Source organism: Rhea pennata, chromosome 14, assembly GCF_028389875.1.
Source record: "Rhea pennata isolate bPtePen1 chromosome 14, bPtePen1.pri, whole genome shotgun sequence".
NCBI lineage: Eukaryota > Metazoa > Chordata > Aves > Rheiformes > Rheidae > Rhea > Rhea pennata.
This window is the reverse complement of record NC_084676.1, coordinates 13,641,376-13,653,943: the sequence shown is the minus strand read 5'-3', so window position 1 is coordinate 13,653,943 and position 12,568 is coordinate 13,641,376. Positions and strand designations below refer to the sequence as shown.

The 12,568-nt window shown below is 43.5% G+C and overlaps 2 protein-coding genes across 7 annotated transcripts in view; one reads left to right on the top strand and one right to left on the bottom strand.

Annotated features, from left to right (window-relative positions):
* Positions 1–3,886, top strand: part of SFXN1 (sideroflexin 1) — a 24,591-nt gene extending 20,705 nt beyond the window's left edge. For 3 of the 6 annotated variants that reach the window (XM_062587284.1, XM_062587283.1, XM_062587285.1), the window contains 3 exons: positions 1,496–1,545; positions 2,266–2,313; positions 3,772–3,886. In XM_062587284.1, the coding sequence (XP_062443268.1) occupies positions 1,496–1,545; positions 2,266–2,313; positions 3,772–3,868 (195 nt within the window). In that variant the 3' untranslated portion in view covers positions 3,869–3,886. The other 3 variants (XR_009959880.1, XR_009959881.1, XR_009959882.1) reach the window with 3 other exon arrangements.
* KIF20A (kinesin family member 20A) lies at positions 3,816–12,568 on the bottom strand. Its single transcript, XM_062587282.1, has 18 exons — positions 12,410–12,568; positions 11,867–11,956; positions 11,617–11,736; positions 11,056–11,194; positions 10,762–10,949; positions 10,530–10,674; positions 9,619–9,819; positions 9,237–9,348; positions 9,069–9,140; positions 8,344–8,487; positions 8,094–8,259; positions 7,689–7,853; positions 6,853–6,992; positions 6,647–6,749; positions 5,818–6,025; positions 5,409–5,500; positions 5,000–5,137; positions 3,816–4,489 (listed from the first exon to the last, which is right to left on the bottom strand). The coding sequence occupies exons 1-18, from the start codon at positions 12,566–12,568 to the stop codon at positions 4,217–4,219; spliced, it is 2,655 nt and encodes an 884-aa protein (XP_062443266.1). The 3' UTR covers positions 3,816–4,216.

Genomic DNA, 12,568 nt, shown 5'->3' with positions numbered 1-12,568 from the left:
GGGTCACCTAGAGCATGTTAGACAAGGTTGCAGCCAGGCGGGCCTTGAAGATCTCCCAGAGAAGGAGATTCCACAACCTCTCTGGGCAGCCCGGTCCAGTGCTCTGTCACCCTCACAGGGAAGAAATTCCCCCTCATGTTCAGGCGGAACTGCCTGTGCTTCAATTCCTGCCCATTGCCTCTTGTCCTGTCACACGGGACAACTGAAAAGAGTTTGTCCCCGTCCCCTTAACACCCTCCCTTCAGGGACTTACACGCATTGATAAGATCCCCCCTCAGTCTCCTCTTCCCCAGGCTGAAGAGGCCCAGCTCTCGCAGCCGTTCCTCAGAGGGCAGGTGCTCCAGCCCTCTGATCATCCTCGTAGCCCTACGCTGGACTCTCCAGTAGCTCCGTGTCTCTCTTGTAGTGGGGAGCCCAGAACTGGACGCAGTACTCGAGATGAGGCCTCCCCAGGGCTGAGTAGAGGGGCAGGATCACCTCCCTCAACCTGCTGGCAATACTCTTCCTGATGCACCCCAGGAGGCCACTGGCTTTCTTGGCTACAAGGGCACAGTGCTTGCTCACAGTCAAAAGTCAAGTTGTGTGTGTCCCACATATTGGAAGCGCATGGTTTATCATAACAACTATAGCCCATTGCAGCAGTCTCATTTAAACATGTCTGGTTTTATTTCATTAGTAATTAATTTAAACAAATTCTAACACAGAAGGGGGAGGGGGAGTACCTAAATCATTTAAAGACCTACAAGAAAACCGTTATATTCCTTGGCATATATTCCTTGAGTTCTGCAAAAGAAGAAATATTGAAGAATGTGCTGAAAAATAAGCATCCGTATCTTACAGGTTACTGTTTTGTTTTGCCACATTCTCCACCATTTTTCCTTTTCTGAAAGGAGGAGCTGTGTTCTGGCAAAAACAGAGTATGATGTGTAAGAACTTACCCCTGTAGATCACAAAGCAAATGGATAAAGGGCTAAGAGAGGCAGATCATCTCCTTTGTTTTTGGATGGCAGCTGCATTTGCTGTTGCACACAGAGCAGATCCCTAGTTGTGAATTAGAACCATTTGATGTCAGCAGAGATAGGAGCTGTAGCTAGAGCTACCTCTGCATAGGGATTCTTGGACCAAATTCACTGTGCCCTCAAGACCTTGCGCTGAATATTGCTCTAAACAGGCAACTCACAGAACAAGTGATACACACAGGTCAGAATCAGGCTGTGAGGAAAACCATCAACCACCTACAGCAGTTTCTAAGGGACACTTAGTCAGGGTACCTGTGTACAGTGATATCCCTGGGAATTTTCTATTACATTCAAAGGGATTGGGATGAGGCTGTCACATCAGAGCTCAGGTTTAAGGTATACCAGTAGCTGGTTTGCCTTCTGTGTGTCCAACAGTCTTTTAGATTTAATCTGTCTCCTAGGATGCAAGAAATTTCCTGGAAGGTGGGAAGGGGGAAGAAAAGATACCATACTCACCATGTATGTTATTTTAACAGAGATTTCCATGGATGAGTGCTCCCATTCAAGTTGGATTAGTTGGCTTCTGGTGAGTGATTTCTTTGAATCGTATCTGCTATTTTAAGAAGTACCTGTAGGGTGGTGGTGGTGGTTTTGTTTTGTTTTAAGGAAGAAGTGGAAACATTTGCACTTAATTTAAATTAAAAGCCTATGTAGATTAAGGCAATGAAAACAAAAAGCCACAGAAATCGTTTGTTCCTCCATGGAGTTGAAAAGTTAATTAGACTAGAGCAGTTAGTTGACTTCCATCTCTGTAACTGATAATGATATAAAAAAAAGCAAGCAGTTAGCAATGAAGAAACTGCCAGGAAAAGAAGAGTAGGGAGGAAAGAAAGGGAGTGGCAAAGAGAAGGTGTTTAGCAGCTTGATTTAAAAGGTGCTTTGGTTGTTCCTTCTATAAATAATTATTGGAATCTAATCTTGAAACATCTCATTAATTGAGGATTTGAATCTCTTGTCTAGTATTTTAAGTTGTGTACACCTATGCAAAGTGCTGTGAAAGGATATTGAATGAGAATTTTATACACATTTGTAAGCATTTACTACTGGATAGTAGATTATGAATTGAATTCATTTAAGTATAATGCAGTGGGAAATAAAGGTTACTCAGCACCTATTGTCCAAAAATAATAATAAAAAAACACGCAATGAATAAAACAAATAAGCTTTCTACCTAGAATATGCTTAAGGGTTTTGAATTTTCTTTTAGTATCTCAAATATTGTAAATTTATTTTTTATCTTCTTCAGTCTCGTGTTCGCAACACCCTTGTGCTGTGCACTGTTTCCTCAAAAAAGGTACGTATTCCTGTTTTGATATTCTTTCTTTCTTTAATGTTACACTACCAGATGCATGCAAGGTACTGCAGAAAGACAAATAAATGGTCATCTCCTTCTAGAGCATACAGTCTCAATTCCCATATAACAAATATGATAAACATGAGAAGTTTTCAGAAAAGTAGCAAGTATGTTATTCATCAGTAATACATAATAGCTGAATTGGGCTTGTTTGTTTATAAACTCTTAGTAGCTTCAGAGATGCATCTATGGTGGGATAGTGAGCAAGAGAAGCTTAGGGGAATAGTTTAGACATGCCATTTCAGACTGAAAAGGTTGGGACTTCCAGTGGCAGAGGAGGAATTTGAACTGATTATGTTAGGAATCACTGGAATGATTCATAAAAGAGGCTAACATAGCCCAAGCAACACACTGATGTCTAATAAGGTGCTGACATTGTTGAATGCTGTCAGATCCCATTTTACTTTCAATGGAGAACTCAGTGGTTATGGAGAACAGTGCTTGACTATGTGCTCTTATTTGAAACTTGATTAACTTTTTTTTCCCCAAGTAAGACTTTTCATCAACGCAACACTATCTCAGCACCGAAAACTGTCTTAGGAATGGTATTCTTTATACCTGAAACCATAATGAAACTTGGATGGTTATCTGCAATTAAAGTTAGCTTAAATTGACATTGCAGTACATAGTGTAAATGGGAGTATTAAACTCAACTGACCTGTCGCTATTGTATTACTAGTGGTTGCCAAAATTAGTACATCTACTTGACAAGGTGCCAAATGTAACTTAAGATAAATTAGGAGCTGAATCACTTTAAATAGTGGGTAATTGGAATAGCTTTTTACTTCTAGAAAACAGTATCTGATTTCCATCTGACACTGTTTCCCTGTCTAGCACAAGACAGAAAATTATGGTATAAAAATAGTGTCACTAGGCTACCTAGAGTTGACCTGGAAAACTCACATAGCAGTTGCAATGCAGTTCCTGATTTTAACCAGGCTCTCAAGTTCATGTTCATAGAAATTAAATTTGCATACTAATTTTACAAGAAAACTAAACTGTATACACTGTTTATATGACCTGGCAGCTAAATTCACTTTGGAAATGGCTTATTAAAATATATATTTTTTCATCTCAAAATCATGCATTAAGTTAAATAAGCATATACTGTATTTTCAAGAAAACAAACTCTTGGACAGGGAAGCTTCTAGTTCCAGGAGTGATCTTAAGTAAGTAGATTTCTAACCTCATGGCAGTAGCAGCTCAGCTGTTTCTTGAATCAATAGAACCTTACTGCCATTTGAGAGAGGTCATTCACCCTTGGCCTGTGAACATGACTTGTTCATAAGAAAACAAACACACTTTTTGACAGTACGGGACATTTAACCAGATGCATCATCTTTCTTAGTCTAAAATGCTTGTTATATATAACCATTTTACTGATTTTCTTTTGCTTAGTTCCATGTCCGTAGCACGCTTGGAGCCAGAACTGCAAGCCAAGATCCGAGAAAACAGCCCTGAATTAGAACGTGTATACTTTAATAAAGGATTATAATTCAAAGGAGGCAGAAAATCTTTCAGAGGATCTTGTGAACTGATGAGTTATGTGCCAACATAATTGAAGAGAACTCACTTAACACGTCCTGTTGTTAAACAACTTTGATCCATCTGCATTATTTTATATTTAAAGAACTTTCCTCATTATAGTGTTTAAGGTACAAAAGCTTATTTGTCCACTTTGGTTTTGATTTAAAGTTTAACCATACATATACACATGTTTACATAAGCTCTTAAGCAGCTACAATAATAAAAAACAAGCACACAAAGAAAAATAGATGCTATTATATTGGATTTGCCACCTGTTTCAGTAATAGTGGGGCAGAGATTCTTTTTTTGGAAAGTGTCATAGAGCAACTGAACGAAGTTGCCACCCTCTGCCAACAACAGGCCGGGCAGCTGAACGTGACAGAAGGTTGTGCAGGAAGGGCTTTTTACCAGGAGGTTGATTTGGTTGAAGGTTTTCCCTGTTGGCACAGAACCGTTTCTTTAAGGTAGATGTTGGAGGAGCCTGGAGCTTCTGCACAGTGTGGTACTGTTCAGCAATACAAGCTGCTTTCTTCCTCAGGTCTAGTTTTACCAGCATCATGTTGTTCTGCAGTTCTGCCAGTGTTTGGTCCTGAGAAGGGGAAGGCAGTATATTCAGAGTAGTGACAATTTCCCTAACTCCTATGAACTGAAGAGAATAGTGAACTTTGGCAAAGGTAGTTTAACTGCTGTGCTAAATAAGACTTCTTATAAGACATATAAGCTTCTGCTGTAGCAGTGTAGCCATTTAATGACAAACAGTAAAGCTAGGAAAAAGCTGAATCCATCCTGCTGCAAACATGCTGTTATAGCAACTATGAGGGAATGCAGTGGTTAAGGAAATGAAAACTCAACTCTCCTACTCTCAATTGCAGGCTGTCAGGTGACCAAACAGGAACAATCTGGGTCCAAGTTATTAATATGAAGTCTGACTCAGCCATTGAAGGAGTTAGCAATAGAGCCCCCTAAAACAGTAGACAGTACTTGTCTAGAGAATAAATTGTTTATATTTGCAGCTGCAAGAATCTAGGTTTATCTGATGCTTATGGCAAAGTGCCTTAGTCTAAATCCCCTGCAACCCACAACAAAACAGACACGTTACCTGTCTAGACAGAATGTCATCACAAGTACAGAGGGCTTCTCGAAGTTTCCCCGCACTTGTACTGTGGCAGCACGCCCTCTCTGCAGACTGGAGAGACTCCCCAAGCTTTTGCAATTCTGATCGCAGCAATCTGACATTCTACAGGAGGGAGAGATTGAATATAACATCTAGCTTTGACATTGCTCTGAAAACAACGTAACCCAGACATGCAGTACTGAGAGATCTTATCTGAGTGAGATCCAGTGGTTATCACTGATAGTAGCAGCTCCCACACATCTGATAAAGGTCTGTTTTCAACAAATCTCTTGCCTTTAACCATTCCTTTAAAAACCTGGAGACAGCAGCTCCAAACACTAAGACTGGCAGCCCCCTGCAAGAGTTCCTTTCTGTAACACAGTGGTGGAATTACCTTTTGTCCATCCTCCAACTTCTTGTCTACATCCATAGTAATGGGTTTGGCAGAGGGAGGTGGCTCCACTAATTTCTGGTACTTGCGCAACTCTAGGAGCAGACAAAAGCAGCAAGCTACAGTACGTTCATAAGGCTTACATTTTTTTCTCAAGTCAAGTCATTCCTTTGAGACAAACTGCCACAGACAAACTGAGAAAAGTTTTGGGTTTGTGCAGACATGGCTATTTCATCCCCCTTCAGTTAAACAACGGGACTTTCTAGATTCTTTGATCATCATCCTGTCTTCTCCCACAACTCAAAATAGTAGTTTCAAGATGTCTAAATCCAGTACACAGTACTATACTCCCTCACCCTGTGCAAGGAGACCTCAGACATTGTTCAGAACCACTGCAGCACCACCGCGTTACCTGCTGTTGCTGTATTCAACTCCATTTGACATTGTTCCAGTTTGGCTTTAGTTTCTTGCAGCTCCTGTTGCAGAGTGCATGAGGCAGCCACTCGCTTTGATCTACGCAGGCCTTGCTCTGAGTCCTTTTGCTTAGTATGCAGGTCCTCCAGTTTTTGTTTTGCCTCCTGCAGAGCAGCGTGGAGCTCCTCTATCTTCTCATCACGCTCCTAAGAAAGCAAGTTTGTTTAAAGAACCAACAAAGTTTTATTAACACAGCTTTTGCTGAGACTTCAGTAACTTTCAGTGTCTGTTTCTTCCAGATTTTCTTAAATCATGCACTTCACACACTAGACCCAGCACTTGATGTCCTTAAGTGAAGACATTTCCTGAGCCTAAACACCACTTTCTCCAGCCTCTGTCAACACAAGGCATCTTCAGAGGCCATTCAAATGCCATAGAATGAATAAATTTAGACTGGCCTGTACCCATCACCACAACTAAAAAGAGGAGAAATTCACAGAACTTGTGTTAATCTGAAAATTATGAAGTAAGTCAGTACAGAGTCAAGGGGTAGAGGGAAATTGTTGAGCAAATAAAGGAATCAGAATGGTGATACATTTGCTTGCAAACTAAGGGCTGAAAAACAGGAAGTTGGGTGAACTACATAAAGCAATAGCTAAGTAGTAAGAACTTCTGTGGCTCAAGCTATCAAGGAATACTACAGGACACAAAAGCAAACCCTTTGCCCTCAGTTTGCGCAACAAATCAGCCTCCTGGACTCAAATATCTTGCACCCCTTCCCAAACCCACTACCATTTTCTGATGTCATTCCATTGCCCTGAACAAACCTGGATCTCCTCCTGGTAATAGTCAGTCAGTGACTCCTTCAGGTTATTCAGTTTATCTTCATACAGTTCCTCCAGCAGCTCCTTCTGGGCATCCACATGTTGGCTACAGAGAGAGCAAATAGCTATAGGTATCAGATCTGGCAGTTCTTGGTCTCCCCTGCACTGCAGCTCAGCCTGATTCTGAGGGTGATCAGAATAAGCTGTACCTGCACCACTGCTCCTTCTGTTGCAGGTGCTCCAGCATCTCATTGCAGATCTCTTCACGGAGGCGCAGCTCTAGTTGCAGCTTCTCCTGCCGCTCTTGCACCAGCAGCTCTCGTGCAGCCTCCACTACACGCAGTAAGTCCTGCAGTAAGGACACAAAACTGCTTTGCCCACACTGCACAACAGAATTAAGGCCTAGAAAAAAAAAACTTGCTGATCTCATACCTCCAGGCTGGGTAGATCTAGGCTTAAGATGCTTTCAGTCACTTGTAATGAGAAGTTGCCAGTCTTGGTCTGAATTGCTGTCCAGTGAGACTGCCTAAACACTGCACTTCAGATGAAAATATTTCTAGAACAGTTTCCCTTCCTGTTCTGCTCAGGACTGCACTGGCCTTTGCTACCTTGACACATTACAACTCAAGTCTCTCTAGGTATATGGCTTCCCTCCATCTCTTGATCTTTCAGCTAGTCCAGCTGCTCATACTGAGTATCTAGAAAGCTGCTTATTTCCCCTCTCCCCAATGAATTTAAGTCATTTGTTTTGCTTTCCAATCTCTAGATTTGCCTTGAGATTATGGGTCCGCAGCTGAGCTCTTACTGTCCCTATTTCACAGATGGTAAAGTGTTCCCAAATTAAGCATATGCTTCAGATTTTGACCAGCTGCTGGATGTCTTCTTTGTGGATTCCCAGTTTCCTGATCTAAAGATTCCATATCCTTCTGAGATGCTGTGTCATCTTTATTTGTTGCTGAGCTCCAACTCCACCTCCCAGATCAAAGCTAACAGTCATGTTCATGCCTCTCTATTTGTAAAGTGTGTAAAACATACCACTACTCACCTCCTTCTCATACATGGCAATATCTGCTTCATCCTCACTGTCATCTTCTGGTACCACTTCATCCTTTGCCACTGCCTCTGGACCCTGGCTGATTCTTCTGCTGTGCTCTTTGATGATTGATTGGATGGATGGAAGTCCTATCTTTGTGGGAGGTGCCTGAACAAGCTGAAGGGAAAAAAGTTACCATTACTTCAAGGCAACAAAACCTGCAAATCATAGTCTTCAACCACAGAACTTGTGTGTGTGATTTAGCAGAATCTGAAGATACTGTGCAGGCAGTAATCCACTAGAGAAGTGTGAGGAGGATTTGCAAGCATCTCCCCTCCCTTGAGATGGAAAGGGCCCCATTCCCACAGAAGCAGGAATTATCCCAAGCATGCCATAATCCCGAGATGTACTCCTTACCTGGCTGGCAATGGCTGAAAACTTGGCTACGTACAAGGTCTCATCATATGTAGATGCACACTGGTTAATGTTGACAATCATGCAAGAGCGTCCACGTCCAGTGAAGAAACCCTGGAACACACGGGTTAGCTTGCTGTCCCGGAAGGGAACCACAGTCTGCTTCAATCTATGGGGAGAGACAAGAATGGGATGCACATGGGAAAGCACAACAGCTTCCCACACACTTTCCTATGGTGTCTTGGATACTTACTTGGACTGCTGGTTCTGGCGGAGGGCAGCAATGCAGCGACCCAGTGTATGCAGGGAGGTGTTGATGTTGTTTGCCTCTTTCATTCGGTCCCCACTTTTCTGGTCCTTGCAGCGCTCTGATCCCGCAAGGTCACACAGGGATAGCCTGAAGAAAACACAGGAGATACTACATGACCCTCTGGGTTTGCACGGTTCCACCGAGGTTTAGAAGTCAGACACCCTGTGATCATCTACCCCTGCTTACCATTCCAGCTTCCTTAGAGCATAGAAGCATCTTTGCAGTATAGGCTACTGCTAGATGGTAAGACCTACCTTAACTGTAGGGGTTACACAAGGTGGCACCAATAAGCTCAGTTGGTACTAAGTTTGAAGATCATCTGCCAGTCTTCAAGACAGCCACTTTCCAGATACTGAGACAACTGATTTCCACATAACTAGATCCCAGGAACAGTCAAACCAGTTCCAGAACAAGGATAAAGTTGCCCCCATTTGCCCTTATTCAGAGAGCCTGATAACTACCTCAAGTTGTACTTTGCAGCAGTCAAATTCCTCTCAAATTCCTTCACACTATCAATTCTAGGACTTAAATGGAAACATTTACTCCTTCCGGGTACTCAACTAGACCTACCTCAGGATGTTTCCCATACCCAGATCCATAACCACAGCAGAGGCAGGAAAGTCAAGTCCACAGGAAAAAAAAACAGTCCTAAAGGACATGAAACTCACTCGCTAATTTTGGGAACAATTTCACTGCCGCTTCCTTGCAAGTGCAGAATCCGAATAGAAAAGATACTGTGACTGTAAGAAGAAAGATGCAGATATTCAAAAAAGAGGAAGTATGACCCTCGGAATTGTATGACTAAGTCTAAACATGCTCTGTTCCCACCCCCAGACCTGCGACTGGAGTTCTGGTTCATGTGGGTACTAGCAAAACTCTGGTTTTTCCGACCCAGTTTCAGGAGCTTCCAGGCCTCATCAGCATCACGGACATTGATCCAATTTAGATCTGGAAAAGCAGGCATGCATTGGGCAAGTCAGTTAGGAGACTAGCAGAGAAATAATTGTCTCAGCCAAAATTTCATTGTTGCATTTCCTTGGCATTAAAAACCTCATTTCACCCTACCTAAACATCAGAAACTTGAAGGGCCAGAGAGAACATTACGCTCCCCAACACATCCCCGCTAAGCCAGCCACTTAGTCTGTAAGTCTCCCTCAAGTGTGATCCACCCAGGCACACCCCAGCAGACCACTAAACATATCTTTCAGGCAAATCTACCTTTCACATAGGGGTTGCCAGTCTGGTCTTCGCAGAGCCGCAATGTCTGCCTCTTGCGGTTCTGGCCTGGTAGAGCTGGTTCTAACAGGTCATAGATTAACTCATTGTAAATCTCAAAGAAGGAGACCCAGATGGAGAACTGTACATCTCCTGTGGTTGTGAGTGAAATACGATCCAGGTCAGCCCAGCGAGGGCCCAGTTCTGGAGAAGAGTAAGAGGAAAATGCATGATTGTAGCCTTTCACAGGTCCAACCTGCATGGTTTAACTAGAGGCTGGCGTATCTTTCCTCAGCAGGAACGCTGTCCCAGACCCAAACCTACTCTATATCCCTCCTCCTTCCAACCAGACCTCCTCCAAGGACTACACCCATTCAGTCACTCTAAGCTTCCCTTTAGCAGCATCCTCCCTTCTATATAAGGGCTTTTTATATGTTTGATCTCCACTCCAGAAGTATAGTATATCTTAAACAGGAGCCCTTCCTGCAATAAGTTACAGTACTGGTTACCTTGATGACTCTGTGCTTCTGGACAGATGTCCAGTTCAGCTAGTAGTCCTAGATTTGACAGTCTGGGCACAAATGCTCAGTGCAGCCCGTCACCTTCGGCACCCTGCTTTCCACTTATCCCCACAGCATGATACTCAGCTGCTCAGTAAGCTTATCTTCAAATGAAGTGGATGTCAGTTAAGTTTTCATTTCACAAGGCTTTGTTATTAAACCATAGCCAGGTCTTCATATACTAATAACACATGTACAATCAAAGCTCTTCAGCAGAGAGATCTTCATCATTCCCCCCAAAAATTCTTGAAACTGCAGAACCTTCACTCCCTTACACATCATATAAGCATTACTTCCTTCCTCCAGCCCCCAGTAAAAAGCAGCAGGTAGTACACAATAAGCTGTCAAATGTACCTTCTGTCTGGCTGAGGTCTGAATGGTTGGTAAATTGGCTAGATGAAGAGAGGCCAGCAACCCCACTGTCAAAACTGCCACTCGTGGTGGCCTGAAGCTGGGATTCTGTGCTATGACTTCTCTTCAGCGGTGTTAATAGCTCCTCCTGGAAGAAGTGAAGAACAAGAGCCTGTAGTACAACACAGTCACGTCTCTATTCTTAAGAAAAGTAACCTAGAAGGAGCACGTTTACCTCCCACAGACCCCCTCGCAGCAAGGTCTGTTTCTTGGTGTCTTCCTGCCGAACCTGCCTGCTGTCCAGCCACATCACCTCATTGGAGAGTGAAGGTTTCAGATCCATGGCTTGATACAGTCTGTCCCCTACACTATTGAAGATGACTGCTAAGGACCGAGGCAGAATCCCACCATCTTTGCTGGTACCTGAAGCAAGAGCAACCACAGCACACTGAGGACTCAGTGCACATGCACAAGCAGACAGGTCACTAAATGGCCTTAACAGGCCCCTAACATCTAGTATTCTTCTTACCCTGAATGGTGTGAGTTTTCCCTGAATTGGTGATTCCATAGGTGTAAACCAGCCAATTCTGCCCATTCAATACATCCTTTACCACCTGCTTCATTGTATCATCAAAGAACAACTTCTGCCCCACATCTGGCCCAAAAATCTGCAAACAAGACAATGAGGAAAATAGGAAAGATCAATGTGAGGCTAGCTATCTTTTGACTGCTGTTTGTTCAAGTGATACTACACACTACTACTGTCCCCTCCACTCCCCCCCCCACCATGAGTGTAGACCCAGCAATCACTCCAGTCTAAGCCCCTGCAAAAACAAGCTGATCACTTCAACAGCCTCTAGTGTATTTAGAGCTTCATGAACAAAAAGAAGAGTTTGGCATTTGGTACCCAAAAGGCTGGCAAGCTCAAAAAAAAAAAAAAAAAAAAAAGCTTCAGTAGAGGGTTGTAGAAGAGAACAACATAATTTACACAGTGCATTGGTCACTGATTATTAGCAACCCAGCTTTTCTAGCTGTAATGCTGATGTAGGCTCAGAAAAGTTCTGAAAGAATTGTTTGTCCCAGCTACTACCTGGCTGAAAGTGAATCTGTGCGCTGCTTGTCCCACTCCACGTTCTGTGCTCCGCATGGTAAAGGAATCCTTAGGAGCTTTTAGGAGAAGGGTCTCCGAGTTCTCAATGCAGACACAACCCTGAAAGACCAATTAAATCTCATCACCGCAATGGCTTACAAGAGGCCATAGGCACGGAGAGCAAAGAATGATAGCTCCTCCAAGCAGGCATAGGCAACTAGTTCAAAGTCTGCTTAGCTCAGTGTCTTACCTGATCTTCCCCTTTTTCCAGCTCTGTAGACTTTAGAGGTCGAACTCTGAGATACACCTTTACTTTCCCATTACTGTCTTCAGCCACAGCCTGAAAAACCAGCACAGGTTAGATATGCTAGCCAGAGAGATCACACAACCATCTGTGAGACTCAGCATGCTAATGGAAACCTCAGCACGGAACGCATGTGTGGCTACTTTGACCCAGTGCTCAGTAACTGATGAATGCTGAGGTCTGAAGAGCCCCAGGAACACCAGAAAACAAGCTTACTTAGCCATTTTGAGGCATCCTGACATTTTTTTCCTGAGTATCTAATGAACCAGAGCACCAGCTCAAAGACCCGACACGAAAACCAGCCTCCAGAGCACTCCTTACAACAGAAGCCACCCTCAAGGTGGCAGGATCTTCTCTGAAGGTGGTATTTTGTTCTAGTCTTCTCTGAAGGTCCTCTGCTGACACTGTATCGCAACACCGTTTTGCAGAGACACAGCAGTCACAAGTCAAGACAGTATCCTGTTTGTGGGAAAAGAGCTCCAACCTCACCTGCTGGGAGCCCCCGAGGTCTGGAGAAATGGCAGAGAACTCTGACAGCAGGTCCTTGCGCACATCAGCCACAAACCCTGACGCTGTGGATTCAAGAACAGGGGAGGCTGCAGCCTCGTCATCAGAGAACAGCCCTGGGGAGAGAAGTGCCTGGGCCAT